The sequence below is a fragment of the Lissotriton helveticus genome, chromosome 10 (genome assembly GCF_964261635.1).
Source record: "Lissotriton helveticus chromosome 10, aLisHel1.1, whole genome shotgun sequence".
NCBI lineage: Eukaryota > Metazoa > Chordata > Amphibia > Caudata > Salamandridae > Lissotriton > Lissotriton helveticus.
Window position 1 is genome coordinate 780,772,717 of NC_136071.1, and position 27,288 is coordinate 780,800,004.

Consider the following 27,288-nt stretch of genomic DNA (forward strand, 5'->3'; position numbering starts at 1 on the left):
GGGGGCCCGGGAAGATCGAATGTATGCACAAGGAGAGTAGACCCACAATCTGTGCCAAGTGACGGAGCGAAACATGGGACTTGGAGATGGTTCTCCTGAGCTCGTGTCGGATCTTGATCAGCTTCCGCGAGGGAAGGCTGAGGGTTGCTTTGACCGATTTCGTGAAATACTGAAAATTCGATTGACTGGGGTGGAACCAGAGCTGATTTTTGTTTGTTGATTACAAACCCTAAAGAGGTATATCGCTGTCTGCAGATGCGCGGACATGTGGAGCAGGCATTGGACCATCAGTAGATTATCGTTGAGGTAGATAATGAGTCTTACCCCTTGGGACCGTAAATGTTCGATGACTGGTCTCATCAACTTGGTGAAACACCATGGAGCTGATGAGAGACGGAATGGAAGGGCAGTGAATTCGAACACCTGGGAACCGAAGGCGAACCATCCAGTCTGTCACCTGAAGGAGATCCCACAGGAGGTAAATACCCTCCATTTTGAAATGACGGTAGAGTAGCCAGGCTTTGAATTTTCTGAGGTTGATGACCAGGCACTGCCCGCCATCCCTCTAATCCACAAGGAAGAGATTGCTGATGAACCCCACAGGTGAATCATAGATTTCACTATTGCCCCTTTCCGTAACAGGCTGTCTATCTCCTGCTCAACAAACTCCCTCTGCTCAGGGGGGAAGGTCAGTGGGGTGGGAATGCGGTTTTGCCGTGGCATTGCGTAAAATTCGATGTGGAAGTCTGCCGCCTTCTCGATTACCCATGCATCCTAGGACAACTTTTCCCAACTCTGCTGAAAAAGGGCCACTCTACCACCAACTGAAATTATTGTCGGGTCTTAGAGTCTCATCTTGTGTATTGTTGAAATTGCCTCCTCTCTGGCCACCCCTGCCGCGGCGACGGCAGGGATAGGACTTAGTCTGGTAGAAATTGCCAAACTTGCTGGGTTCCTGCCACTGGCCCAGTCTTGAGTTCCACCTCTGGATGCTGGTGTAGAAGGACGGCCGCATGAGTACCCCCTACCTCGACCGGCTGCGGCAGAAACATGAGTAAATATCCTATTGATAGAAGATTGAGCTTTATCAGGGAATTAAAGGTGTTTACGAATTTTCCTAATTCTCTGATAAACAGGTCCCCAAACAGGTTACCATAAGCCACTGTCCTCGCCTCCGATGTGGAAAGCTCCCCCAATTTGGGATTCATTTAATGAGAAGCGACCTAGGCTGCTCTGTAGAGATCGCGCAGTTCGCGTTCCCCAGGAAGATGATGGCCCTCTGAGCCCAGCTAGATAGCACCCTCGGGGAGATGAGGGAGCCGGAGGCATTGGCATCCTCCACCATATCCATGATTTTAGCCAAAGGTCCCGCAATGCCAAGGAGCTTATCCTGGCACGACCGCCAGGACCTTTTAATGCCCTTCTTGGGGTCGTGGACAAATTTGGCGAGGAAAGTGGCCATCTTGGGATCTATTTCTGGTGTGGTAGCCACTTCCCCTCCAAAGAGGGCTGTGGGAATTTAACCTTTCGGCATCCCCTCACCTCTTCTAGGGGCTTCCTTAGGCAACTGGCCATGTAGGCCACAACCTTGGGTGCCAGGCACATGTCCGCGGACCTCGGGTGTAGGAGATCGTCGAAGTCCATCAAATCCCCCTGTGAATAGGGGCCGACGCCTTCGGGTGAGTTTGTCCCAACCGGGGGGCTGGGCGTCATGGTCTAGACCATCCCCATCCAGTGTGATGGGAGAGTCATCCCCATCCCCTTGGTCCCCCTGTGGGGGTGTGCGTGGAACTACCTTGGAAGGATCTGTTGTCTGTGGCTATAGTATGGGCTGGGCCTCTGGGAAAGCCTTCTTGAGGGGTGCGAAAGCATCAAGATCAACCCCAGGGTCATCCGAGCGCTTGCGTTTGTCTAGGCTCTGGGGCGGGCTTGGTTTTGGGGTAGCCGGTTGACATGGAGATAGGGCGGCTGGGGGCCCGTTGGAATCTTAGCTCGTTGTGAGGGGCTTCTGGCACTGCGCCTAGAGTACCAGCAGTCTCTGCTCCAAGGGGGCTACTACTTCAGACACAGCCATGAGGATTGACGTGTCCATTACCTCACAAAACTGGTCATCTATGGGGAGGTAGGTGATCTCCTCCTCCGTATATTTCCCAGTCTCTTCGAAATCCATATTAAACTTACTGCAATGTGGTTGAGGGGAACCCCTCTTTGAATAACTCTGAGGGATTTTTTATTTCAACTTCTGTTTATTAAGCCTCAGTTCGAGACACACATAAGAAAAGGGTCACAGTGACACAGCGATAAGCCTACAACCCTCATGGGGCCGGCCGCGTGAAAGAATTCGTGGTGCGAAGTTTGCATAAATCGGAACGTCCAATCGCACTCATCGATCTGCACATCAAAGTCCAGCAAGATCCCACGAAGTCGATCAAGAAGGGGGTCAAAAAGCGCTGCCCGGCACACCCCAGTGATACCCCGCCTCACAAATCTTCCCGCGGAGCGGGCAAATGCAAACATATCAAACAGAAACAAGTAACCGGCCTCAGGGGCCCAACAGTCAACCAGAGGCCCAAGAGAAGGCCGTCAAAAGAGGAAAGCAGAGGTTAGAAGGTGAAGAGAAGAAGAGCAGGGGAGGAGTAGGGCGGAAGTAGAGGAGACAGTCGCTGCAGTGGGGGCGTTACAAATTGCGAGGAGCATAGGGGAGCGCCGCATCTTCCACCAATTGCAATGCTCGCAGCGATGGGGGCATATTCCTAGCGAATTCGCTCCTGCAAAGGTAAGCCACTAGTGGCCTCCAAACCTTTTCAAAGCGGGTCGTGCGAGACTGCAGCCTGGCCGAGAGCAATTCCATAGTAATGACATGCCACAGTCTGCCGAACCACACAGCTAGAGGGGGGGCCTCCACCTTCTTCCAGTATAGAGCAATAAGTTGCCTGGCGGCACCCAACATTTGCATCGCTAAGGTCCAATCACTGCGGGTCAGGGCCAGCAGGTCAACAGGCTTGAGTCCCAGCAGTATCGTGCTAGCAGCATCAGGCAGGGGAAATCCCAGCACCCCCCGAATGTGGCTCAACACCTCCTTCCAAAAGATAGCGATTACTGGGCAGGTCCACCAAATGTGCATGAAGTCACCTGGCACATGATCGCATCTCCAACAACCGGGCGACACAGAGGGAAACATCTTGTGCAGTCGTTGGGGCGTATAATACCACAGCGTCATTACCTTGTACGCATTTTCCTGTTGCGGCACACTGCGGTACACCTTAGGAACATCCCTCCAGAGGCGGGTCCACTGCGCCTGGTCAATATCAGCACCTAGAGTCTCCTGCCAACGACGTTGATACGGGTGTGCAGGGGGTGCGGAAGGATGTTGCAGAATCCGATAAATTTTTGATATAAGGCCCTTCGCGCCCGCACCGGAGCGGGCCAGCTTCTCGAATGGGGTGAAGGCCCGAGTGGCCCCCGGGTACATCGCATCCGACAGGGCCCAGTGACGCAACTGCAGAAACTGTAATTCAGCCTCTGGGGGAAGATGGAACTCCTCTCTACAATGGCCAAAGGACTTAATGGAGCTGCCGTCAAAGAGATCCGTAAGGACTTTGCAGTCTTCACGCGTCCACCTGCGAAAGGCGGTAGTGTGATTAGCCGGCGGGAACCACGGATTATCCTCTATGGGGGTGTGGGGTGAGGGGAAAGTCGTCAGGCCCCTTCGCACCGCCACCCTGTCCCACACGTCCAGGACCGTTCTAGTGGGAACCGCCAAATAAGCGCTAGGGGCCCTTCCCGCCCTATGGGTCCAAGCGAGGTTCCAGATCGTGCGACCCGTGACCGCCCGGTCCAGATGCAGCCACCCCTTCTCACTCCGCCGAACACCCCATTCAATGACAAACCGCAAGTGGGTGGCCCAGTAATAGTCCACCAGATTTGGGCATCCCAGCCCTCCACGATCCCGCGGGGCCATGAGGAGTGTCTGGGAGAAGCGGGGTCTCTTGCCCCCCCAGATGACTCTGAGGGATTTTAAAGGCAACTGTCAAATCTGGTGAAATGGGACAGCCCCCTGTATGTTAAAGGGGCTAATAACGCCTGGGGTGTCCCTGAGCAGTGTTAGTCTTACCCCGTAGGCGTAGGGTGTTGTCCCTTCAGGCGTGGGCTAAAAATAGAATGCTCGATCGCGTTTCAAAGCGCAAACCTTTCCCCGCATGAATCTGCCACAGCCGGAACACGTCACTGTAATTAGCCAGTGAAATAGAAGTGTTCCGGCTGCCGGTGGGTTGGGGATGCGCTGCACGTGTCGTGTATTTCTTCAGTGCAGGCCCTCTAGCAGTTGGAAGACTGCACGCGCTCGAGCGAGCCTAGAATGATGGCTGCCGCGTAGGAGTGGATAAGCTACCGCGGCGCTGACCATTAGCACTAGTACCACCAAATGAAACGCGCGAATCTGCTAAAATTGACGACAAATGTACTGTCATAACAAATAAGGAATCCAAAATGCATTTAACTGTGTTGCTGCTGGAAGAAAGTGGAAGATAGGCTACACAGGATATTATAAGAGAGACTGTGTTGTGATTGGATGGACTTTCTTTGTTTCTCTCGTCATGGAAATTTAGTTTTTTGTCAAATTCTTGAAATGGCTGCTGGAGTATTCAAATGTGATTAAAGTGAAGAAAGTACAGCCTAATCCTCGCCTCCGAGTCCTGACATAGAATTGTATACATTTGACACATTTTTAAAACTCCGCGACACTGCTGGGGGCATTCCCAATACTCTGTTGTGTTATGGGAATAGATATGACCTTAATTGAAGCACACAGCAGTGGAGACCCAACATTAGGAAGAGGGGACATGTTTTTGTTGGGTAAGTTGCCTTGTAATTACCATGCAAAAATTAAATAATTGTAACATCAAAATAGAAAACATACATGTATATGGGCAAGGCATGGGTAAAACATAGACTGAAAGGGCTTGATAATTAGGTATATAGAGGAATTGTCATTTTAATTTTGAAAAAACGCGGTGTCTTTAATTAAGAGAGAAGGATAAATAGAAATAAATATAAATTGTTTAAATTAAAGTTAATATAAAATAAAAAAAATCCGTGACAAAGCTCAGAATCCCTGAAAAGATTATCTAAGAAACTCTGTTTCAACTGCAGGAATAATCATCTGAGATTAATTTTGAAATGATTAATGAACACAAAATATGTATGAAACTTTACTAAGGACTACAGACCAATTTGGTTCAGGGTTTGAGTTTTAATGTTTTTCCGCTAAATTAATGAATTTAATTGATCATGGAGTAATGTCACACCATTGCCTTGTATAGTGGAACTTCGAACACATCGCTAGTCGGCAAACTCTTTAGGGATTTCAAAGGAATGCTTGTTAGCCTAATTTATTTACCAATCTATGTTTTAGGGGTAGCTTAAAAGAGAGAAGGATAACTTTTGTTGTGTTTTAGTACTTGTGTATTAATTTCTCTCCATTTACCTTCACTCAGCAGCCTGAAGGGACCGGTTTAATAGATGAAGAGTTTACGGTTGCAAGACTGTATATTAGCAAAATGAAGTCAGAAGTCAAAACCATGGTGAAACGCTGCAAGCAGTTGGAGAGCACCCAAACTGAAAGTAACAAAAAGATGGATGAGAATGAAACCGAACTGGCAGCATGCCAGCTTCTTATCTCACAGGTAACATCAATCTTAATAGTTACGATGTTGTGTGTCTACAAGCAGCACTCCTACTCACTATTTGAATTGTTGTTTTCACCAGTCCCATTTCATTACATTAAAAGTAGATTGTGTTATAAATGTGATCCTTTATCAGATTGAGCTTGTCTTTAAAGCCCCCCCATAACCCTTTTACCATTTGTATTGCGATTAGTAAGTCATACATTATTTTCTGCATAATACTACTGGTACTTATGTATGGTGTCTTTAAATCTTGTTCAATGTTTTTTATGCTGTTTTGTTGACATTTTTAACTTTTGTGTCTGTGATATTTCAGTTTTTGGAAAATATTTTCAGTTGAGATTTGCCTGGAAGTTGTTAAGAGACCAACACAATAGTCTTGCTGAGTAACCTAGCCGTGAGGCCTTTTTCTTCAATATTGTGAACCACTTATGACCTGTGCTCTGGCTATAGTGCAGGCTCATCCCCGCCATCCATAAGACTTCACATACACTTGTCTGCTTTTCAATATTTATACCATGTTGTCTTTTATGCGTCTGTGACGTATCGCATATAAAGAAAGCAACATCCTTCTTTCGTAAGCCCTCGGCAAGACGGTTGGTAGAGTGTATTCCTCTTTCTTAATTACTGAATACTCCTGCTGCCTTTGTGATTGTCCTACAATATGCACTCGTGCAGTTGGTCCTTGTCAGTGTGCCACGGGGATGAGGAACTGCATTCCCCAGCTGCCCCGACCCAGAGGAGGGCTGCAACATTCGCCAGAGGCGCCGGAGCTTCATATAATCAACGAAGTCATCTCGCAGCGCGGGGCGTGCCCGGGCAAAGAGCGGGCCCATCTGCGCCCGTCCACGGGCAGACGAAGCTGAGCCACCCCCCTTGGTTACATTCCCCTGATATAGGCGGTAGGTGTGCCAACTTAACGACATTCGATCACTCATTTCCACTAGAGATGGTAAAAAGGAAGAATTTCGGGGATAAGGTGGGCTCCCCTAAGAGACCTCACAAGAGACTGCATGGCACCACCCTCGATTCCTTTTTGGTGCATGCCGCAAGGGTACTAGACATTGAAATTATATTTGCAGAACGTCGACTATCATTGGATAAGGGAGATAATAATATACTCCCTGCAATCACTAATTCCTGTAATGATCTCGTAATTGCACAAAATGTAATCACTCAACCGCCCGAAATTGCCATTGGGGACTCTATAGTTGTTCCAACCTCTCCTAATCTATCCTCATTAACTGCAGGTGGACCTCCAATTAACAGGAAGAAGAAAACCATGGCCTCCAATCAATAGGCAAGCACTAGATCAAAGAAGACACCAATTGTGCAACAAATTGGGGGGGGGGGGTGATCAATATATCCTCGTTGTCCTGCACAGAAAAGACTCTGACCTCTACCCCGGACAATATAGTCAGTAAACTCGAGTCTATACTGATCACTAGTCTCTCAGTTCTATTGGATAGACTTAGTAATTTGGAGGATTCTGTGTTAAAGCTACAAAAATCAACAGATCGCTTTGGAGTGAATGATCGCATAGTGAGGTCTGCACCGCGGAGCTGTAGCACAGTTGAAGGTGAACGCGAAGTCAATCAATCTAATATACAGATTGTAAAGCAGTCTCGTGTTGTGGTTCCTTCCATGCCCCCGGCTATTACTCGCAAAAGCAACCATGATATAAAAGTGGGAATGGTTGGGGAAGAAGGACTAACAAAAGGCCGCTCCATTAGAGTTGATGACCCTAATAAAAAGAGATGCTAGGGTACAGTGGACTGGATCCAACAAAGACATAATGGAAGTGATGCAATGCCAGATTTAAGGGAATCCCTAGAAGTAGACAATAGAACAAACGTTATTTACAATCAGGCGAGGCTTGATCTTCCACCTGGGTGCAGTCCTTATGTGGCAATTTTAACTAATGTTCCCCACCTGCCCTCTAAAATGAATGAGTCCATGGGTCAATTGAAAAATAAAGTCTGCCACTGGTTATCACGCAATACTGATTTTACAATCTCTAGCTACCAAGATATTCTATTTGCTAGATGAGTGGGTTGGACCTTCTAGAAAACATACAGGGTGATTGTATTGTGTTCAATTGCAAATTCCCTGATCTTGCTGAAAACGTATTACATGTTCTGATAAGTTAAGTTGGGAAGGTTGGGGTCATGGGATCAGCATTATGCCCCTGAGATAATTCTACAGCCATCATATGTATACTTGCGCAACTGCTGCTGACAGCGGTTGCTCAACCCAGGATACACACTGGGGCCACCAGACCTATGGAATAGCAACTTGCAGTAGGTTATGGCCTCTCTCTGATCTTGACAGTTTAGATTGACTCTTGAATGGCATTTAGGAATGTAAAAAGAAGCCACCTAAAGAACCAATAAGTCTTCTACAATAAGTCCTAATAGAACTAATATTCAGACTAACCTGCTAATTATTTAAGCTCAACGTCTAGTCCACCCTGAGCCAGGCCTTGACCCAGGAGGGGAAATTTTAACAGAGGTCCCTATAACTCAGAAGTTCACAAGTCTTGAACAACTATGTAGTGATTGCGTGGGATGTAGTAGTGTTAAGGTCAAAACTGTCTGATTCCAACTGGGCCAACCTAGTAGATGGGTTTCAGGAAATGTGGGCGACTGAACCAATCTTTAGGGTGGTGTACACTAATTAGAATGTCCAAGCAAGACTATCGCCAGCAGGTGGTCCGGCTGGAGGATTACTTATTTGGGCTGAGTCAGGTTTGGCCTATAAAGTCTACAAGCTAAACATGGAGTCAGCTGATATATTAGGACTTGACCTCATATTCCTAAAAGGGGAGTTGAACGGTACCAGCACAGGAACGGCACTTAAAGAGGATTTAAGCCTGAGCTCTGACACAGCACAGGCATGCAGGGCAAATAACGAGGGCACTATTTACAATATCACTGAATACAACACAGAACTAACTAACCCCACGGACCGCCTGAATCAGACAGTAGGCTTAACAATCTCCGACCAAAGGGCACTAAGTCTCAGTAAAAAATCCTACTCGCCAACAACAATACTCAAAACAACTCAAGGTGACCTGTCATCGTCCACCCCGAAGCCCGTAATAAACAACGCCAGACCAACAAGGCTTCACATAGCCGCTCAGGTGCACCAGCTGGACCAAGACGATCAAGAAGGTATTGACAATGTCCGTCAAATTATAAGAATGTCACCACCAAACAAAGACATTATGCAAATAACTGTGTCCGAAATGCCTGCCCAAGCGGGCAGAAAGCATCATGCTAATTCCCCAAAAAATACAACGCCACAGGAATTCACTCTGGAAAATAAAAGCTATCAAAGGTATACAAACAATAGCTTCAGTAGGGAGATTGACGACAAAACCCACCAGCTTAACCAAGATCAAAACCCAAAGGAGACCAAAAATTTAAAATCACAGCTCCAACAAGGAGAAACAGCCAGTAACCATAGTTTTTTTCAGAGACATCTAAATCTTTATTGAATACACTACAGACAACAATAACAGCGTTTAACATGGAAAACGATAAGATGGATATCCAAATAGACCTGATGAACATTATAGCAACACAAATAGCAGGGATCAATACCAAACTGGAGAGTATGAACAATCTTATTTCTAGAGCCCAGGCAAAATACGCCGTCCAGTGCGCATGCAACCCAATAATAGACAAACTAAGCCTGTTGCCAGCACTCCTAGATCAGATAATTCAAATCAATAAATCCTGCTTGGGCTTGAAGGGATGAAAAGGAATCGACAAAAATTAAAACAGAAAACAATCAAGTTCTTTCAAGCCCAGAGCATCACAACGACATAAAAACAGACAAACAGACAGACAATCAGGACAGATCAAGCAATAAAGATCAGGACAGATCAAGCAACAAAGATCTAAAATTATCACGTAAACAAAAAAAACGCGATAGGAAAGCACGGAATAAATTGTCCCTGCCTTTAGAGCAGCATACAACAAAGATCTATCCAATGTTTCGCTTACCAGAGATTGGTTATACAACAACAGCCTCGGTTAGTTCAACAGATGATCTCACCAATAGTGTTATTTGCTTAGATACAGCAGCAATTGAAAAACAAGCAGAAGGAAAGGGATTAATAAACAAGACCCAAATAAAGAGGTGACCCAAGTTGGGGACTTTACCGGAACCCAACAAATAACGAAGAACAAGTGCTCAAAAAACAAAAAAAGGGAAAGGAATGGAAACCATCAATGAAGACGCGAGAAGTCACGGCGAACAACGAGCTATGACTAGTAACCTGACAGCTCAAAATTGCCCTGAAGAAAAATGCCGTGGAAACAAAGTTGCAAATAATCAAGGAAAACACAAATCAGAATCGGACCATGACACCAATAGAGATCGTGCAGATGGACGAAGAGAAACATGGAAACTCCCTGACAATCAAGAAACTCCAAACATGGGGAACCAGAAGTACGGTGACAGCACAAAAGCTGCCCAGAAAACGGACATCCCAAAGTTCCAAATGCTTAGTCTAGGGGGAACCAACGGATTGGTGGAAAACCAAAAGAGACCACAACCGAAACAAGAAGCTGACTCAATCTTAAGGAGTACGGCACTGGAAGCAGAAACTACCTCGAGCGCAGGACGCCGGGTGGACGACCTTCTGGTCGATCAGTCTGCGATGAATCTCAAGACCCACCAGGTCAACATAAAAGTCGAAATCACAGGTGGCTTAAAGCAAATTACACTCGGAAAAGAGAAAGAATGAACAACGCCCCAGGCAGGCCATTGCAACGCACCAACAGAATGGAAATTATTGCTAATCCCTGAATACGATTCAAAAGGGCCCCATGATATATTGAATAGAAGGAACATATTGCAGCTAACATCAAACATTCCGGCGTCAAAATACTTAACATCGGCGAATCTATTGGCAGTAGAATTCATAGGAAGGGAACATCAAAAGAGTAAGGAGCAAACACTGACCACCTGGCTGACTGAAGAAGACGTGCAGCACATCATGAATTCTAAGGTGCAATTTGAAGCTAGGGGAATTAAATTGCTAAAACCAGCGACCCCCCGTTATCCTGGCCCCCTAAACAACATTCTCAACCGTAGTAAAGGAAAAGCTCAAAGGCGAAACGATAACACACCTAACATTCAAACATTACTCAAAGGGGCAATTGGCGGCAACCTTTCTACAACACAGAAAGAGGGGCCACAAAATGACCGGGTAAACGGAATGGACAGGACTAAGGACAACTGGGGATGGTTGCCAGGAGTATTAACTTCGAAAACAAGCCTCTGACCAACGGAAAATAATCTATCAACACAAGTAACATACAGGTGCTCTCGTGGAACATCGCGGGGGCAAAAAAATGGCTGGAGAACGGAGAACTCCCCCCAAAAAATGGGAAAATTATGATATAATAGCTTTGCAGGAAACCTGGGCTCTAGAAGCGCTCCCATTGGCAAAGTACATCCACTATACAGTTCCCAAACCAAAACCTTCGGTCGACGAAAAGGGGGCTTGGCGGTCTATATCTCTTCAGAATTAAAGATTAAAAGTGAACAAATGGATTCAGAAGGACCAAATATTCAATTGATCAAACTGACATTAGGGTCTGCTAATAGATCAAAAATCGTCCTCTTGATCAACACATACACACATCCTTCGGCCAGGAAAAAATTGGCCCACAACAAACAACTAATCGGAATCATTACCAACATCCGGAGTACCTGTCCCTTGTGGGACTTGATACTCACAGGGGACTTTAATTCAAACCTAACTTATACCCCGGATGAGGACGAATCTATATCCGCAGACAACATATATTGGTCCGTCCCACATCAATACCAGCCAATGAGGCCAAAAGTGGACCTCGTTGGGCAAGGGTTGGTTAATGCCTTAGAGTTTCTTGGGGTAAAAGTATTGAACGGTAGAACTCCAGACGATTTCCCCCCTAAGTTTACATTCCATGGGGGAAAGACAAGGTCAAGACTGGACTACACAGCAATCTCAGTATTGCTGATACCATCCCTATCGCACTTCTCGATAGAGTTCACAGCCAGGAGTGACCATGCATATCAGTGGATACATTTTAGGTCAAAAATTACCAAACACCAGGTAAATACAACTCTTGATGGCAACATACACACAGTGGACCTAAAACGTCTAAAATGGTCAAACGACACAATTGAAACATTGCAGTTAAAAATAAAAAACTTGTTAATTACTAGCAAAATTGGAGCCCAGGACAAAATACAGGCATGGGAAAGCTTTACAGCTGAGTTACAAACATTAATGCCGTCAGGACAAAAGCAGCCCAACTCCCGGGAAAAAACAACAACGTTAGGTCTGCGAACCCTGAAACGTAAACTCAAAAAATGCATCAGGATGCTAAAAAGAACAACTCCTGACACAGCAGCATGGGACAGTGTAAGACAGCTCAGGAAATGTTATAAAAAAGACCTCTGGGAAGAAAATAGAAAGAGCAACGACAAATTCTGGGCCGAACTCCTGTGTAGCTCAAAGAAATCCAACTCAAAACATTTTTGGATCACCATAAACAACCTGAACAGACCGGTTACTGTGTTATCCTCAAACATACAAGAATCTGAGTGGGTGGAATTTCTATCCAGGAGGTTTTGGGAAGCTCCCTTGCTAGAACCAATCGTGGGAAACACCTATGATCGAGGGGCAGTTCATTTAAAACCCACTGGGTTCTTAGAAAGCACCAGCCCAGAAGACGCCGCAACTTCAAAACAGAAGGAGCAATCGAACGTGGTCACAAATCCAATGGAGGAAAATGTCTCCCCGATTCCAGCCATAAGTTACTCGTCCCCTTCGTGAAGGAGTTAGACGTATAATTAAAAAAGGCAGAAACGACGGTGCACCAGGCCCCAACGGAATCCCCCAAGCAATCTTCAAATATGATATTCCGTTTTGGGGCAAACACCTTTCCAACTTATATCAAGAAATGGAGAAACTAAACATCATACCAGTAAACTGGCAAGGTTCGATTCTGACACCTTTATTTAAAGGAGGAGACAGAGCAAATCCGGCGCACTACAGATTGATAGCCCTGCTGGACGTAGAGTCCAAATATTATGCCTCCCTGGTACTAGAAGAGCTTAAGGCTTGGTCTGACGACCTTAACCTAATTCCGGAAAACCAGACGGGCTTTAGACAAGGCCTTGGAACGACGACAAACATTTTATGTCTTTCGCTAATTACAAACAAGTGTAAGCAGAGGAAACTGCAACTTTACCTCTGCTTTATAGACCTAAAACCAGCCTTCGACAGTGTTGATCACCATCTTTTTTGGAAAAAGCTGCGAGCCTGGGGTATCCCTGAAAGGCTCTTAAAAGGCATCCTGTTATTCTATTCAAACACCTGGCTAAGGATTAAGATAGGTGATGGGTCCAGACTATCAAGGAAGCTGACAACCACCAGAGGCTTAAAACAAGGGTGTGTTCTGGCCCCCCATCTTTTTAATTTGTTTTTATCTGAACTCTCTCAAAGGCTGGACTGTACCAACTCCCATCCACCAAGGCTTGGCGAACTGAGACTTTCGCATCTCTCATAAGCGGATGACGTGGTACTAATGAGCCAAACAAAGATCGGCCTGCAAAGATGCCTGAATGAAATGTCAGTTTACATTTCAGAAAACAATCTTGAAATAAACGCATCCAAAACAAAAGCTATGATGATTGGAAAAAAACAGTTAAGAAAACTGACAATCTGGCTTAATGGAATCCAACTCGAGGAGGTAAAAAAATACAAATACTTAGGCCTTTATATCGACAACTCAAGAAATCTTACGCAGCATAAAAAATATATGTCTCAGAGATCAAGTGCACTAACATTTGCTTTCAGCCTATTAGCTAAAAAGCTGAAGGGCCCCTCCTATAAACCTTTGCTCGCCGTAATGAAGGCAAAAATCCTGCCAACTCTAACATATGCCAGCGCGGCCTTCTATGGCGAGGATGGAGAGATCCTAAACCAACTAATAGCTTCCATATATAAAAAAGTATTCCAGATTTCAAGGTCAGCTTCCCCAGCCCAGGTTCGCCTGGAATTCGGCCTTACAAATGAATAAGTTGGCAGAATGTACGCGACGGTGAAAACCTGGTATCGCTTCAAGCTAAACGCTGCTACATCAAAAATCAACGAGGCCATCTGGTCTGAACTAAACCAAGACAAATCTTCTCCTTTCAATCAATACCTTTACAAATCCCTTTCGGCCACATGTACGACGGAAATATGGAACAAAAATTTGCCGTACCAATCGTTTAAAAAGTTGTAAATAAAGCATCAAAAACCCATTCACTGCTTCTGGACAAAAATATCCTAAGATCAAGGTCGCACGCCTGGATGGTGATAAACCACTATAAGTCCTTTGCACCGGCGGCTTATTTATGCGAAACTTACTCAATTAACGTAAAAAAACAACTTATGGCACTGCGTTTTGGAACACTACCATCCCAGGCTGAGCAGCCAGTTTGGCTGCACACAGGCCCTAAATTGTGCCGGCTGTGCAGTCATCACAAAGAAGACTTTATCCATATAATTTGCACATGTAAAAAACTGCGGGCTGAACGTGCAATCTTCCCAAAGACAAGTTTCAACGAAAGAGGTATTAGATCCTGCAGAGCCGCAATAATGGCGTGCCTAAGCCCCTCAGATCCCCCACTGCATGGCAGACTGATCAAATTTCTTAAAGCCTTTAAAAAGCTTTGTTAAAGGGTCGGAAGCTGGGCAAACAAGGTCTAACTTTCTGCATTGAACTTTTAAGAAACAAAATGATTTTATACTTAAATTTCTACTTTTAACTGCTTATCGTAATATTGTGCTTTTGCTACTTGTTTTAAATTGTTATGGTTTTAACTATCTAAACAATAAACATTACTTACTTACTAAAAGGGGAGTTCATACTAAGATTAATAAACATATACAATTGCTTCAGCAATCAAAACCAGGAGGTTGCCACATTATCATCTTTGATTAATTTTCTACAGAATTTGGAGAGAGGGTATTACCTTATTGGAGCAGGAGACATTAATGTAACCTATAAAACAGTGAACTATGTACAAGAGGAAGAGTTAGCAAGAGGTATAAACAAACTGCAGATACCTTTCCTTAAGAGATGCACAATGTTGATACGACAAATATTGTCTTTCATCCTAACCTATGGAGTCTGTGCTTGTAATGAGTGGACGCCATCCGATCTGATCGCTTCCTTTACCTTCAAAAGGTCGCACACACAAAGCAGGATCGATTATATAATGGTCGATATAGATTTGTGGCACAAAGTACATGATATGACCATTATATCCAGACATGATCGTGATCATAATGCATTGGTTATGGTGCTAATTGACATCCCTTATCTGATAAACCGTGCTGATAGAGTGGCCTTGCCTTTAGTCACTGCAAATAATTACAGATTAGATGGAGCCACGTAGTAACAGATGATAAGTCTTTAGTGGATATATATTCTGAGGTAGTCTCAATTCTCCTTATTTTGAGAGACCTTGATTATTTTCCCATTTTCTTAAGACCATCAAGAGCTACTTCTGTAGACATTCACAAAGCATCTATGTTAGACGGAAAGACGTACCTTGGTACAGTGATGACTGTTAATAGGCTAGAACCGCATTAGTCAATGCAGTGAAGAATGGAAATGCACTGTCGGAGCTGAGAGAAGAAGGGCCTACAGCAAGATGCAGTTTGAGGCCAAGAAAAGATGGGAGGAAGAGAATTGGCACACCCTTGTTGAGGCATCTAGAATAAAAGATTGTAAGTTATTCTGGCATTTATTGGCCAAGGAAACCGTGCATGTGGTAAAAAAAAGGACTTTTTTTATTCTACAGCATCTGGGAAGAGCATTTTATGCAATTGTAGTCAGGAGAGAAAAAGGAAACTGACATTGAGGTTATTAAGGATGGACCAAATCAATCCAGTGAAATAGAAATAGGTGAAGTAGTTAGTTTCTGCCATTGGCAGCTGTAGGAAGCTGACTCTGTATATGCTATAACTAACCACACAAAAGGAATGAGGGGTAAGAGGAATCTGTCCCACTCTGACCTCCTACACAAATATCTCAACCGCAAACTGGAGGAGGGACGCAAGCTATATTAGCTGTTTAGCAAATGTGGGGTAAACACACAGGAGTGTTAAAACTGCCTCCACACACAGCAACCTGTGTCATGCTTCATCATAGGGCTGCTAACACCTCCCTGCGCAGACCAACGCAAGAGATGGAGCAATAGGGAGGGGGAAGACAATACAATACAAAGTGACAATGATATGGGATTACAAGTGCGGAAATGTGCAGATATAGTGATTAATACTGGTACCAGGGAGTCCCTATCATAGTTTTAATATTGGTTAACCTGACCAGAGTAAAATGTCGCGTCTGTGGATAGTGGTATGGGGAGCTTATAATGAGGCACCAACTCCTCTACTCTGCAAAACCGGCGACATGTTTCAGCCAGCTAAATGTAATACCCCAGCTTTCATCAGGGCTCACAATATGATCCCTTGGGTACTAACCCTACCTCCTTAAGATCCTGGGGTGAAGGATAGTAACCCTCCTTAGTAACTGCTCAGGTTAAATGTGGTAGAGCCCCTTGCTCTCCATGACAAACCTGTAACAATCAATAAAAACATGTAAAGTGCTGTGCCCTCAGTGCAACAAATATCAAAATTAAGTGGTGTATACCCCACACACAAGAAAAGCAATTTATCAAAGGGCTTGACAACACTAGCACAGGCTAAGAGGTAAGCAATTTAAAGCCCGGCGGTGTGTTGATGTTAAATAAATTGTCCCTGAAATCTGCGCACATAATGTAAACATAAGCAATCAAGGTCATGTCGTGTTACTAACAATTAAAACGTGCAGGCATCAATGCTAGGAGACAGAATTGACACAATCATGCATTATGTCACGCTTACCGAGATCATTTAAAATCTGGACCTGAACTGGCGGGGTAGCGAGGACAGCTCCCTATAGTCACATTCTGAGAGACATGAGGTTAAAAGATAATCAGGTAAATCAAAGTTAATAGGGAGAGGAATCCCATCTAAAACATCACCAGGATGGGCTATGTCCACAACAGAGTAGTGCAGTAGACTGAGACTCCCCTGTTGTTGAGGTATTGGTACCGTACAGCTGCACAAAATGCGTCCACTTCTGGGCTGAAAACCACTTCTGGGCTGAAAACCACTATCTCGGCATAAGTTAATCACCCCCCCTCCCCCTCATCAAGGTGAGCTGTGGCAACACAGTCTCTCTCCTAGCGCCAAGTAGAAGTGAAGTACGGTGCTGTTGAGGTTCGTTAGAAAGCCCCGGACTCCGCCACTGCGGACGTGTTCAAAGCACGTGATTGCCGTGAGCAGGAGGTGGATGGTAGTCTGTCTGACTAGAGCATAGTCCGATGATAGCTATCTTACGTAGGGGCGCTGTTCAAGCGCAAGCGCGCCCTAAGGGAACTCGGAGTGAACTCTAGGACGAAGCCGATCCTGGTGCAAGATCATATGAAGAGCGCTTCAGTGAGTTAATCCCATTTCTCCACCGTATGCGCCTGACCCGATGGGCACAATCCAAGGCACACATGGAAAGGGGCCACAAGTACAAGGGGAGAGTGGCTTGTTTGTAGGCTACCAGACAAAACAAAATGGAGAGAGGAATGCCAAAGACGTCTGGAAATTAGAAATACAGTTAAGTGAGGTGGAAACCATCGTCTCTGTGTGGGTGAGTCCCTAGAGTGTTTAGAAGGGGAGACCTGCCCATAACTTAGTAATGTCAATTAAAGTATTTTTCAGTGTGTGCTGGAGTAGCCAGATGTTCTGTACTGGGTCCAGATAAGGACCCAACACAAGTGACCTGTTAGGCGGTGCAGAGGTACTGAATGATTGTAAGAAAGTGACTCTATATATACTGGACCAAAGTAGGGTACAGTGTGTACAGAGTCCCCAGTCCCATGGCATAGGTTAAAGTTAGATATAACCTTACTCTCTTGTGGTAGCTTGGTCGAGCAGTAAGGCAGTATCAGAGGACAGTCTAAAGCATTTGTTGTACACACTCCGTCAGCAAATGGTCTCACACACTCAAGAACTGAACTGTAGGCCAATTGTTTTATATACAAAGATATCGTTTTATTTTAGAACCAACAGGTATCAACATATACTTTTCTCAATTTGAGTGACTTTAGGTAATTACTTTGCAAAAAGGCAATAGACCTTGTAAGTACAATAGCTACAGTGGTTGCAACAGGCATCACAATTTAACATTGAGCTCAATGGGTTTTGCTAGATAAATGCAGTTGATTACTTTATGGATTAATTTTCTAACCCCAGGACTGGATCCTAGATTCAGTCCCGGGACATGTACTGTAAACAGTTAAGTAAAAGCGTTCTGGTTACAGTAGTGATTTTTAAGGAATATAAATGTATTTTCAAAATTGACACTTCGAAACTTTTCAGTGAAAACTCAGCAATGTTATCCTATAGGAGGAAATTCAAGTCACAGGTAAAGTACGATCTCGTTACTTTTGTAATCCAGTACTGGACTCCTAAGTTCAGTACTGGGATCTCTACCTAAGACAGGTAAGTATTAACGTTTTAATAGTTGGTACGATTTTTAAGGAATATTTGTAGTTTGCTAAAATCGACACTTAGAAGAAATTTCACAGAAAAATAGTCAATGGTTTACTATGGAAGAAAATTCAGGTTACTGGTAAGTACAGCTATAATTATTTTTGCGGTTCAGTACTGGGCTAAAAGGTACAATACTGGCTTCGCTCCTGATCACAGGTGTGTAATTCGGAATTCGTTATTCGGCTGATTTTAGATGAATATTTTAAAGTTTCAAAACTCCACACCACACTTAAAACCAGTCAATGTTAACCTATGGAAGCAAAATGAGTTATCGGCTTTTAGGTAAGTACTCGACTGGTGGAGTTAAGGTTCTGGTCATAGACTCGGGGGTCTCCCAGGGTCGGAAAGGTACAGTAGTTGCCCCCTCAGCGGCACAGTGCCTGCCGGGTGCAGAGAGAGTAGCCCAATGCAATCCAATGGAGGGTAGGGGGCCTTTGGTTGGTGGCTGCAAGCAAGCAGGCCACGGCTGTGGGAGCTGAGGTCCTGGTCACTTACTCAAGGCAAGTGGGAATGTAGAGTAGAGTAGGGTAGTAGTTGCACTTCCAGCTGCACTCGGGTGGCTGGGTGCAGGGTGCCTTTGAGTCGTCGGGCGCTCAATGTTATCCAATGGGAAAATTAAAAAGTGAACAAAGGTTGCAGGCTCGGGACGGAGATTCTTCAGGTGTGACCACCACTTCGAGAGGTAAGTTGGGATTTTGGGGAAGAGGTAGGTACCCCAAAGGTAAGCACAGGGGACCGTGGGGCACCGGGTGCAGGGGTGTCTTTTGATGTTGGGAAATCTTACCCTCAGCTGGTCGCAGTTGCAGGGGTCCCTCGTTCTGAGGCTGCAGGCGTCGTCTGGTTCGTCGAGGATTGTCTTTGGACACTGGACTCCGGGTCACAGTCGCCGGGAGGACGTCCTCGTGGTCTTGGATCACTCAGGCACAGGCCGGGCTCGGCGGGTGCAGATTGGGCTGGATTCGCGGTTCCTGGTTGGCACCAGGGGTATTGCTGTTTGAGCAGCACCACTGCTCGTGGCAGTCCCAGTCTTTTGGAAGGTTCAAGGCAGGCAGGTCCTCCGGGGTTTTCGAGGTTGCTGTCTGCAGGAGACGCCGGAGTTTCGCAGGAGCAAGCTCAAGGATCAACAGGCCTGTAGGGTTCTGGGGCCAAGTCGGTGGGCGTCGTCCTTATGTTAGCAGCTACACTGCAGGTCTTCATGTTTCTTGTTCTTCTTGTTGCAATCGGGATCTGAGGAAGGAAGGTTGCCCCAGTATTGGAGTTATCATAGATTCCCATGCTTTGTATCATTCCCCCGTCGTCGGAATGGGAGCCTCGGTAAATAAAAAATACCATAGCAGTAAGTACAAAAGAGAAAACTAGGCTTAGGCCTCATATCATTTTGTAGCTTATCCATCTCTTTTTGTAAAAGAGACCTAAATTCTGAAACAACCAATCTGAACAGCCTCACCCCATAGAACCCTCCTGAGAGAGCCTCAGAGCCTTAGATTTTCTACTGCACGTTGTGCTAGGGAGTCTCTGCTGAGCTCTGCTCAGTTCTCTCTTCAGATTGGATTCTTTTTCCATTTCTTCAACTTTGATATGTCTGACAAGGAGAAGAAGGCGTTATTTAGAGCTTGTGCTACCTGTTCTAAGAAGTGGCTGTTTGTGGAGGACAAGCAAGAAGACTGTATCCACTGCTTGTTCCCGGACCACAAGGCCACAGATTGTAAAATCTGCAGAACATTCTCTACAAAGACCTTGAGAGACAGGGAAGGCCGCTTGTTGACTTGGCTGCAGAAAATGAAGTCACGTAAAGAGGTTATGTCATCTGACAGTGAGGATTCTTCCTCAGCTGCGTCCTCCAGAAGATCAACTTCTATTGAGCCCCCTGTGAAAGCCTTACAAAAGACCTCTGATAGGTCTGAAAAGGCTAGTCCCATAAAATCTCCTCACCGAGGTGTAAAGGAGAGGCTGGGACAGACTGAGGAGACACAGACAGCTAAGAAGGTAAAGAAAGGTGGTTCTGTTACTTCTCCACCATCTGAAAAGGAGAAGGGAGGCAAGAAACCTTCTACTGTCCCTCAGGAAGGAAGTTCGGACAAGAAACCACGTCCGTCGACGACAAAAACAGCTGGTACGTCGACGACAACTTACAAAAAAGACTTGGGTTCAGGTACAGCTTCGTCGACGGGACCGTCGACTGCAGCTTCGTCGACTGAGGTGGCGTTGATATCTTTGTCGACGCTTAAGGTACCTTTTTCCTGCTAGTCGACGATGGTGTCTACTTTTTCGACGTCGACGATAATGGCGACGAAGGGAGTGTCGACGGCGGCGACGATGACAACGGCGACGACGGCAGCCATGATGATGATGACGACGAGCTTGTCGACGATCAATCTTCCGTCGACGATCCCGTCGACGACTATTTCGCCGACTATTTCGCCGACGTTTCCGTCGACGACGACGTCGATGATTCAAAGGGTCCGCATATCTATAAAAAGGTAGCAAATTACCCCAGAGATGACATCTCCTCGGCGTGTAACACCTTTGCCTCCCACTTTCCTTCTGGATGAGGAGTCTGATGACGATGAGGATGGTCCTAATGGAGATGCCTATAGCCCATCCGAATTACAAGTAAAGTTTCAAGATTTGGATTCTGATGAGTGCTATGCTGAAGAGCGCCAGTTTGTTCAGCAAGAAAGGCCTCCACAAAAATCACGTCAGGATACGGTGGCAATGCCGTCCTCTCTTATAACAGACTTGCAATTGATGCTACAAGATTACAAAAAGAGGTTTCCGTCGCAAACTGCAGAACGGCAACAGCGTCCTCCTTCTCCATCCATCCCTACTACTCCTGCAGTTGCAGTGACACCTTTGGTTTCTCGAGTTTCGGAACCAGAACCCAGAGAGAGCTATCAGGAGGTTGTGACTGTTCAGTATGATGATGTCTCATCGGATGGAGATCCTCGGGTTGATCCTCCTCATGACCCGGATAGAGGTTGGGACGATGATGTCATTCAGGAACCGGATTCACCAGTGCCGGATACTGCTACCTCCCCTCCAGCTGACATTGGAGGTTTCCATAATCTTATTGAAAGGGGGTCAAAGATATTTGGCCTACCTAGTACGACAATACAATCAGACTAATTCCTTTACGACTTCAAGGAACCTTACAGAAAGTCCGTTCGTTCAATTCCAATAAGCGAACATGTATGGTCGGAAGGTACTAAAGTGATGCAGAATCCCGCAACAGTCATTCCTGTTCTTCCCCGGCTGGAGAAGAAATATAAAGCTCCAGAAGGTAGTCCTGCTTGCCTGACTGGTCAGCCGAAGCCGGACTCAGTTATTTCCCAGGCGGTGCAAAGCAAGTCCAAAAATCCATCAACACCACTTACAACACCACCAGACAAGGAAGGGAGACGTATGGGCAATGTGGGAAAGAGATTCTCTACTATGGCCAACCTCTTGGTTCGAGCTGCTAATGCTCTTGCTATCTTGGGCAGATATGATCGCCAGATGTGGTGCGATTTATCCCCGTTTGTGGACCAACTTCCGGATGGATCGAAAGATGAGGCCAGGAAGATACTGGTGGAAAGGGAGCGTTCCTCTTCAGAGGTGATAGATTGTGCTATGGACATAGCAACTACAGCTTTCCGTGCACTAGCGGGTTCAGCAGTTTTAAGGCGTCAAGGCTGGTTACGGGCACCCTGGTTTCGCCAGGAAGTTCAAAATAAGATCTTGGACTTACCTTACGACGGAGAGATGCTTTTTGGAAAGCATGTAAATGATGCCCTTCAAGGCATCAAGAAGGACACGGACACGACAAGGTCCTTGAGGACATTGAATTACTGCAAAGTTCCTTTCAGAGGTGCGAGAGGGAGAGTTTTTTCCAAGTACAGAGGTGGCAATCAACTGCGCTACTTTTCGTACTTGCAATCCTCGCAATCTTACAAGCCACAATACACACAGCACCAAGGCCAGTCGGCGTCTTTCTCTCGCCAGCCATCAAGAGGGCATCAAGGGAGAGACAATTCTAAGCGACAATAGCGGCTTCATGGCTCTTTCTACTGTTCCTACCCCTCCGATAACATCAGTGGGGGGCAGGATTTCTCATTTTCTACACAGCTGGAAGGTTATTACATCAGACCAGTGGGTTCTGAATATCATTCAGGGTGGCCACACTTTGGAGTTTCAACAGCTTCCTCCAACCAGAGCTCCGGGCGCCAACGAATCGAAACATCTAGGACTTTTACGTCTCGAAGCCCACCAACTTTTCATCAAGGGGGCAATAGAACCTGTACCTCACTCTCAAGGGGGAAAGGGTTGTGTTCCAGGTTCTTCCTGGTTCGCAAGACAAAAGAAAAGTGGCGTCCAATATTAGATCTAAGGGAGCTCAACACCTATCTCATAAAGCTATCCTTCAGGATGGTCACCCTTCAGGATTTTCTACGTCTACTGAATCCAGGAGACTACATGGCGACTCTGGATTTAGAGGATGCATACTTCCATGTGCCGATCAACTCGGCTCACAGGCAATACCTACGCTTCACAGTAGGCAAGAGCCACTTTCAGTTCAAGGTGCTTCCTTTTGGTCTCAGGTCCCCACCAAGGATATTTACAAAAGTACTGGCTCCGGTGGTGGCGTTTCTCAGAAAAGAATCTCTAGAGATCTTTCCCTACCTAGACGATTGGCTGATAAAAGCTCCATCTTTCCAGGCCGCTTCCAGGGTGGTCAGAAGCTGCATTCAACTTTTCAGCCAACTGGGCCTTCAACTCAACAAGGAGAAATCGATACTTCTTCTTCTATCCAGGTCAGCAAAGTTTCTAGGCTCTATCCTGGACACAAATCGCTGCAAGGCCTTTCCATCGGAGAAACGTCAGAACAAACTTGTTCTGTCAGCTCGTCTCTTGCAAAAGAGGAAATCACTGTTGGTCTGTCTCTACAAGTCCCTGCTTGGATCGATATCATCCTGCATAACATTGATTCCGCACTGCAGGCTTCGAATGCGTCCACTACAAGAGCAACTGGACAGGCAATGGTGCCAAGCGGAAGGCTCGTTCGAAGACCAAATTACGGTGACATCAGCAATGAAAAAAGCAAGCAGCTGGTGGTTGGTAAAAGACAACATCTCAAGAGGTCTAACCTTCACGCTTCCTCCAGCTCCCATGGTTCTAACCACGGACTCCTCACTGGAAGGCTGGGGAGCGGTGCTACAAGAGTTGAAGGTGAGCGGCCATTGGGATCCAGACCAACGCAAGTTCCACATCAATCTATTGGAACTCAAAGCTATTTGCTTGGCCCTACAGGCCTTTCTTCCGAGGATTCAGAATCACACAGTGCTGGTTCGCACGGAAATACACAACGGCCATGCACTATATAAACAAACAGGGCGGGACAAGATCCCGGGCTCTTTCAAAAGAAGCTCAGGAAATTTGGAACTGGGCGATTCGCCACAACATTGCTCTTACGGCAGAGCACCTCACAGGTTCGCTCAATTCAACAGCGTATGCGTTGAGTCGCCAAAGATCGATCAGTCACGAGTGGGAATTAGACCAGACCATTCTCGAGGAGGTCTTTTCAGTTTGGGAAACCCCCAACCATAGAACTGTTTGCAACCCCGGAGAACACCAAATACCAGTTCTACGCAAGCAGGGATCTACGCCTTTCCTCCAATTCCACTAATCCCGAGGCTGATCAGGAAACTCAAGGCGGAACCCTGCAAAATGATTTTAATTGCACCAGCGTGGCCCCGACAGTTATGGTACACAGAACTCCTCCTGCTGTCTCAGGATCAACCGATTCACCTGCAGCCGATTCCTTCTCTTTTGACAATGCCTCAGGGCCAAGTGCTCCATCCAGACCCAAGCTCACTCCAATTGACAGCGTGGCTCCGGAGTACAGAGAATTCCAGGCGTTGAACCTCACAGAAGAGTGTAAGGTTATTCTGATAGATACATCTGCCAGTGGATTCCTCACCTTGTGAATATCCCCCTGCGTCAGCAACGTTCGGAAAACTCTTTTGTAGCACGCCGGCGTGGACGACGTCACAGGAGCACAGCATCGCGCGCGACTCTGGCTGACGTCACCGACCCCTTATTAGGCCTACGTCGGCGTGATGACATAAGTTCCCTTTTTTCCGCGCCGTCGACGCTAACGGTGTCTTGGGATCTCTTGTGTTGCGGATAGTAACTTTGTTGCTATTTGTGTGTTTCTGTATCTTTTTCGAGCTGTTGTCTTTCGTCGAAGATGTCGTTGAAGAAGACAGGTTTTAAGCAGTGTGGATCGTGTGCCAGGATAATGTCCAAGACTGATCCTCATAATGATTGCTTGTGGTGTCTGGGCTCGGACCACGATGTCGAAGGCTGTCGATCCTGTTCTAAGATGAACCCGAAGGCTCTGTGTGAGCGAGAGGCTAAACTCCTTCTGGCCAAGGTAAAAGGGAAGGATGCCAAGAGGTCTTCGAGGTCCAGATCCAGACGGTCGAGGTCGAGGTCGAAGACGAGATCGAGGTCGAGGTCTCGATCGGAGTCGTCGTCAAAGTCGGCTCGGGACATGCTTCGAGTTCCTCGAAGAAGAAACATAAGAGGAAGAAGCATAGCTCGAGGCACCATTCCAGCAGGGAGTCGGACTCGATGAAGAGATCTTCATCTCGTAAGCATCATAAGGACTTTTTGTCTCCCTCGCCATCTCCCTCGCCTGAAGGTGAAGCCTCGCCTTTTCAGTCTCTAGCGCCATCTCCGGATCCAGGACCATCCGTGTCTGTCTTCTGCGCATGAGGAAGAAGACGTTGAAGAACCCCAGGCTTCGGCGACTCCGGTGCTTCATCGAGAGGAACAGGAGGGTCAAGAAGAACCGATTCCAGTGCAGCCTCCTACGGAGCAGCCAGTGGGTTTGTACCCTCCGTTTCCTGGTCCTGGACAGGACCCCTCCCATTTCCTTAATGCTATGTATGGCGTGTATGCAAGAGCAATGTACCCCACTGGTGCACCGGCTGGTCCCATGGGTCCATTGTCGTACAACTTGGGTGTCCCTCAAGCTTACGCTCTGGCGCCTTTTATGCCGTTCATGTAGATGCCATATCCACCTTGGCTTGGTTCCGCGCCGCCGAGGTCATCGACTCCGCACACGGCTTCGTCGGCTCCGGAGCGACCTCTAGATCGGATTCGAGATTCGACGCCGGTTCCAGCTTCCCATTCGCCGGCTGTTCCAGTTCATCACTCGACGCCGGCCCCGACTCCGTCGGAGTCGCTACCGGATCCGACGAGTTCGGTTCGGTTGGAGTGGTCGAGGCGTAGAGCACAGCGTCTCTTGGAAGTGAAGGGATATGAGGATCCTGAGGTGGAGGAAGGTGAACTTCAGGATCAGGAAGAAGATTATTTTGAGGAGCTGCATATTGCAAGTGGTTTGGAATTTTCCCTGAATGGGGGTTGCCTGCAGTTTCTGATGCACCCTCTAATGATGTGGCTCCATACCATGTTGTGATTAAAAAGGCTGCAGAATTGCTGAACTTAACTTTGCCTTCTGTGGAGTTTAAATCGAACATCCTTACTGAGGTTCTACATCCTCCTTCTTCTGTTGTTGAGCCGACTCTCCCGTTCACTGAGGCTCTCACTGAACCGATATTGGAAGTCTGGAAAAAGCCTTTGACTGCACCTGCAGTGTCTAGAACCGTGGCGAGACGCTATAGGGTGGCACCTGGTGACCCTGAGTTCTTAACTTCTCATCCTTCGCCAGAAAGTCTGGTTGTTCAGGCGACTTGCTCAAAGAGGACGACGGGTGCATTCCCCCATGTTCCAGGGGATAAGGACTCTAAAAAGTTGGATCAGAATGCTAATAAGGTATTCTCGTCAAGTAGCATGGCCCTTAAATCGACAAATGCTACTTGTCTGCTGGGCAGATATGTACATGCTTTGATGGACACGGTTAAGCAGTTATCATCTAAGCTTCCGGAGGAGGATATGAAGAACTTCAACGAGGTAGTGTCTGACACGCAGGCTGCGGCTCGCCAGGTGATTCAGAGTGGCAGTGACACGGCGGACTCTGTGGTTAGAATAATGGGATCTTCAGTCGCCACTAGAAGGGCCGCTTGGTTAAAATCGTCCGAATTTTCATCTGATGTCCAGGCTGCTCTGATGGATTTTCCTTTTGATGGCACTGGCCTTTTTGGGAAGAAGGCGGACGCTGCCCTAGAAATGTTCAAAGATAGCAGTGCGACTGCGAGGTCTTTGGGCTTACAGACTAGACGCTCTGCCACCAGGAAATTCAGAGATTTTGGAAGGTGTACTTTTCGTACCTATAAGCAGAGCCAGCAGCATAGGCAGAATCCTTTGTACAAGTCCTATAGAGGTGGACAAAGGGGTCGTGCCCGTGGTCGTCAAGCCTCCTCCTCCTCAACTTCCTCCGCTAATACCCACCCCCACCTACATCATCAAAGCAGCCCTAGATCCACCGTTCTGGATCATGCGGGTCCTGTAGGGGGTTGACTTACCTATTTTCTACGAGATTGGGAATCTGTTACATCAGATCTTTTGAGTTCTCAATCTCGTAGAGAATGGGTATGCTCTTCCCTTTCGGGAATTTCCCCCGAATTACCCTCCTTGCCAAGGTTATTGTTCGGTAGGACCACCTACTTCTCTTGCAGAAGTCCTGGCTCTTTTCAGAAAGGGTGCGTTGGAGGTGGTTCCGGAGCAGGAGAGGGGTCAGGGATGCTACTCCTGGTATTTCCTGATCCCCCCAAGAAGGATGACAGGCTTCGTCCAATCCTGGATCTCAGGATCTTGAATCTTTATCTGAAACAAGAGAAGTTCAAGATGCTTACCCTTGCGCAGGTTCTTCAGGCGCTGCTGGAAGAAGATTGGATGGTGTCGCTCGACTTGCAGGACGCGTATTTTCATATCCCGATCCTGTAGTCGCACAGGAAGTATCTCCGTTTCACGGTGGGGTCGCAACATTATCAGTTTGCGGTCCTTCCG

At 46.5% G+C, this 27,288-nt stretch overlaps 1 protein-coding gene across 2 annotated transcripts in view; it reads left to right on the forward strand.

Moving 5' to 3' along the window:
- The window catches only part of KIF5B (kinesin family member 5B), a 795,256-nt gene that overhangs the window by 415,538 nt on the left and 352,430 nt on the right, over positions 1-27,288 (forward strand). Inside the window, exon 16 of one of the 2 annotated variants that reach the window (XM_078663342.1) lies at positions 5,496-5,684. In XM_078663342.1, the coding sequence (XP_078519468.1) occupies positions 5,496-5,684 (189 nt within the window). The remainder of the gene's footprint in view (positions 1-5,495; positions 5,685-27,288) is intronic. The other variant, XM_078663343.1, reaches the window with a different exon arrangement.